The 4,701-nt window shown below is 42.6% G+C and overlaps 1 protein-coding gene across 2 annotated transcripts; it reads right to left on the reverse strand.

Moving 5' to 3' along the window:
- Window positions 1-944: 944 nt before the first annotated feature.
- Window positions 945-4,257, reverse strand: LOC104441870 (major pollen allergen Ole e 10). Of its 2 annotated transcripts, none has more exons than XM_010055127.3 (4): window positions 3,835-4,257; window positions 2,459-2,956; window positions 1,703-1,733; window positions 945-1,585 (listed from the first exon to the last, which is right to left on the reverse strand). In XM_010055127.3, exons 1-4 carry the CDS (start codon window positions 3,893-3,895, stop codon window positions 1,555-1,557), a joined length of 621 nt encoding a protein of 206 aa, XP_010053429.2. In that variant the 5' UTR covers window positions 3,896-4,257; the 3' UTR covers window positions 945-1,554. The 2 variants fall into 2 exon arrangements, with proteins under 2 accessions (XP_010053429.2, XP_010053422.2); XM_010055120.3 differs by having other exon boundaries at window positions 945-1,590; window positions 3,835-4,244.
- Window positions 4,258-4,701: the final 444 nt, after the last annotated feature.

Genomic DNA, 4,701 nt, shown 5'->3' on the forward strand with positions numbered 1-4,701 from the left:
TAGAGATCGTGAATCAAAAATACATTTAAATGGAACTATAGTAATATTTATATTAACCCAAAGACAGCATTTTATTTGTTGATTCAGGAAATGGATTTAAATTATAAGATATTTAAAATTATGAGCAACGGTGTAATTATGAAAACTTGTTAAAAGTGCTGAATGATTGATTTAATTTTGTTATGGACTAAATTCAATAAATTAAAAGTTTAGTAACTAGATTGAATATTATGAATGTTTCAAGAATAACATGGAATGAATTAGAAGTTCATGAATGACATGGCACATTAAATCAAAATTAAGGAATTATTCGTATTATTTCCCTTCTTTTCCCCACGAGATTCAATGTGTGCACAATCAAATGCATGCGTTTGAAGGGGGGAAAAATGATCATGCGCATACACGGTCCAAAAGAGTCATTTCGACACAAATTGACCTTTAGCTTATCCTCTGTTGTGCCCCACTAAAATAACCATTTCGAAGTGGAGCAACCATAGCTATCATTGCATTCCAATATTCCATAGTGAAAAAGGACCTATCAAGAAGATGCGTGTGGGAAGAATCAGTTGATTGAGAAATGTGCCTATGGGACTACTCCCAGTCCACGATGAGATCATACATACAAGTTGGCCTTTTCACTCTTAGCATATGTTTTTTTTCCCCCGGTCAAATTAGCATATGTTTATTTAAATTTAAGAATTTTCCACATATTAATCTCCTGCACTTCTATGCTTTTGATTTGCTGAAATTGATTAGTTGACAGAAAATCATTTGCAGCGCATTTGATTTGCTATTGATTAATTAACAAAAAATCATTCAGTCAATTGAAATATACATACTTGAAGTTAGGAAAATGAATTTCCTAACCTAAAAAATTAAAAGGTATTTTCCTCAAAAAAGATTTCTTAGAAGGCATTTTCCTTTGCTGAAAATACACCCTTAGGTTAACACTTCGCAGAGATCAGTCTATAATCATGTAAATCGCTAAGAAATACATATTGGTGAATTGAGTGTTCTGCAAACTTGTGGACAAAAATCAATACATAATCATGTGATCCAGATGAAATATCTAGGCGAATTACATGAATGGTAATTCCACTCCCCAGTATTAACTCGGGCTTACCAAAACTCCCGTCTTACAGTCATTTCCAATATCGACAAGCTTATTGTTCTTTCCCCACACCATGAACAATCTGAGGCTTCTTCTACAGCTGACAAACAGATCGGATCATCATCTCATCTCACCCTACTTAATCCCCCGTTCTGATCAAGGATTTAGCAGTCGCGAGACAGTTCAAGTCACAAGAAGTATAATGTCAGGCACACCGCCAGATCGCCACAAGTATCTTGTAGAAATTAGCTCTATATTCCATTGTGGCACCTCCAGAGTCTCTGCAACTAAAGCTCATTGCTGTACATGTGTGGCTTGGTTAATAAATTCCAGAAGCAAAACTCAGCCAACTCAGTGTCATGACAAGAGACACAATGCAACTCAATTGGGAAGCTGACGAAGCAGGAGGGCCTGAAGGCACGGCACCGAACACCGTGGCCCCACTAGAGTTCGTGGTGTTCAAGATTGATGAAGCTGTGCTGCAGATTTCACACATACACATAAATGAGACATTTTTGACAGTGAAGACCCCTAAATTTTTTGTGAGAAAATCATAAAGGAAAGTTCAGACATAAAGTTGGGAAATTTCACCTTGTGGATTGAAATTGACACGTAGAAGTACCTGGAAATCACGAGGATGGACAGAAAAAAAAAATCAGCAAAGGGAGATGTCAAATGGGCCTTTGCCCACATACCGGAATCAGATGATTGACCGCAGAAAGTGATATGCAATGAACAGATTAAGAAGATCAAATGGAAAACTTATTGTTCACACGAAATGTTTTATGCTCCAGTGGATTCATCTGATGGTTTTTCTCAACCCACCTAGTTTCCAATATCACAAAGTTGTCATCATTTTTTTTTTCCCTTTCTTTCTAGTCTGGGTGACTTGCTGCCTGTGCCAGAACAACATACTATTATTCTTTTTGGTACACGAGACAACAGGCTGTGTTTCTTAAAATGAACGAATTGTTGTGTTATTACATTACTTCAGCTGGGTAGGCAGGCAACTTTCTGATCCTGATTGGCTCTGCAACAACTGCTAAAACTTTTTTTCTTAAAAGGAAATTGGGATTCTTTATCAGGCAAGAGGGTCAATGCTTAACGCTGATGTTGGCAGCCCAAGCAGCATCTTTGGGCTTGGGCCTAAATCATCTGCTCTACTTTTGCAGATGGGGAAGTGAATGGCAAAAACCTAGGAAGTAATGTCACGTGAAACACTAGGAAGGCTTCAAACTTATCCCACCAAACCTACTTATTAAATCACACTCAGTAAAAACAAATCAACATTGTCTGAGATATGGAACTACTTATGCAAGGGTCAAAAGTAAAACTAAGAGAGCTTACTTGGATCAGTGCTGGTAACGACGGCTGTTCCTCCAAAGCTACAGCTTGTGGGAACAGGATTCTTCTGATAATACTTGTTGAATGCATAAGACGCGTGATCGTGCACCGTGTTTGGGTAATAACAGCTCCCACCGGGCTGAATTCCCGAGCAATCGGCCCCACCGTACCCACAGGCATAGTCCAGGGCGACTTGCAGAGCAGTCTGAGACACGCTCTGGCTCGCAATGCACCAGCTGGAACTCAAAGATGGGGGCGGAGTCGCCATGGCCGGGTACGTGATGGGGCTGATCACGGCCGGTGGGGCCAATTCAGGGTTCGACGTCGGGTTAACCACCGGATCGGCGGAAGCGAAAGGTGCCGGATTCATGGTGGGGACAGTTGTGACTGGATCGGTGATGTCCTTTTGGCCGGAAGGTGAGGAGGTGGGGTACTTTTTTCCCTGGGCTATTTCATTGGCGTATCCAACTGCTTCCTTCCTTGTCGCAAGCGACCCTGAACCTGAAGGTGTCAACAAAAGTTAAAGCGGGGCTTTGCTTTATTTCTTCTTTGTACATAACCATTCTTTAACAGTAAAAGAGAACGCTACCAGTCTTGTACTGCCTCTACTGAACATTAGGTACCGAAACTGAATTCAGAAACACGCCTCCAGCCAAATCCCTCTTTTTCTTTTTCCTTTTTCTTCACACCCCTTTTTCTGTCTATAAAATTTCAATTGACTCTCTGACACATCTCCTATATTTTTCCACAGGGAACGGCCTGGTTACACACGACACGATTAAGACAACGGTACTGAAACTCGAATGTGGAATTACTGATCTAGTAGTAGGAATACGATTAACAGCCATTTAGAACCAAGAGGGTAAAGTGGGGGACAAGGGAAGAAAATAAAGGGGGGCTTCGTGATTTGAATACTGCCACCATTGGACCAAAAGGTCAAACAATCAAACGGCGCAAGGGAATAAAATATTTCTCTTTATTTTTCAGCATTCAAAAGGGTGTGGTGTGCAGGGAACCATCACTGTAGAGACTCCGGAATTCTATGAGCACCAGAGTGTCTTCACATGAAACAAATCCACGGAGACCACCCCCCCCGAACCGAACCGACGAAACAATCAGGCCTCGCGATCCGCCGCTAATCATGCAACGGGCACTATGCAGAGGGGACCCATTTGACAGCTCGCGATTCATTTGGTCCCGGAAAGCTAAAAATCAAACTGCTCGATTTACTGCCAAAGGAAGGACAGCTAGCGAAAACACATGGAGCTGGGACGGTGGAAATACGGTACGAACCGGTTCGAGCGCTCGCAGGGTCGACCCAAGAAAAAAAATTCCAGAGAGAAGCAAGCATTAAGAGAGAAACGCGGGAGTGTTTTCACCTGAGCATAGGAGGAGATGGCATAGCAGGATTATTGCGTAGCGCACACGCTTTCCACCCATATATATTCTTCCAATCTCGCCAGCCTCCCTTCTTCTTCTTCCTCTTCTTGCGACGAAAGGAGACGAAAAGCTCTCACAGCACCTCAGACGGGGGAGATAGCGGGGGGTCTGGTCGAAAGGGGATGGTGGGTTTTATACCCTTTGGCGCAAAGATGATAACTTGAACAGAGGGAGGGAGAGAGAAGGAAGGAGAAGAGAGACATTAGGAGAGAGAGAGAGAGAGAGAAAGAGGTGGGTGGAGACAGGGGAGGAAGGAGGGGAAGGCGCAAAAAGGAGGGAAAAGGTGGGGGAAGGGGAGAGGGGGATTTGAGAGGAAAGTGAGGCAAAGGCAAAAATTAGTTTTTTCGGAGATGTTAAGTTTTGGGTGCGTGGGATGTGCGAGACTCGGAATGATGTGATTGTAATGATGGCGGTGATGCTTGTTGCGCGCTCACCCATTTTCACTTTTCTTTTCTTCTAATTTGGCCTCTCTTTTGAATTAGGGTTTATTTTGGAAATGACGAGATTCGGAAGATCTGCACCGTCCTATCGTGCATTCCGATCTTTAAATTACTTTCAAAACTAAATACATATTTGACTCTTTTGCTAGATCAAGCACCACATCTTTTGTGCCGATATGGATCGCCAACTTAGCATCGTTATCTACTCCCCCTCTCTCTCTCTCTCTTCAGTTGCTCGTCTTGTTGTTTTTTTTTCCGCCCCAACCATCGTGGTCGTTTGGCAAATTTGACGTGGCGCTGCCGCACCTCACCACAATCATCACACCCCTAATTCGATTCCTCACTCCACTTGTTGACGCTACATCT

This window comes from Eucalyptus grandis, chromosome 1 (assembly GCF_016545825.1).
Source record: "Eucalyptus grandis isolate ANBG69807.140 chromosome 1, ASM1654582v1, whole genome shotgun sequence".
NCBI lineage: Eukaryota > Viridiplantae > Streptophyta > Magnoliopsida > Myrtales > Myrtaceae > Eucalyptus > Eucalyptus grandis.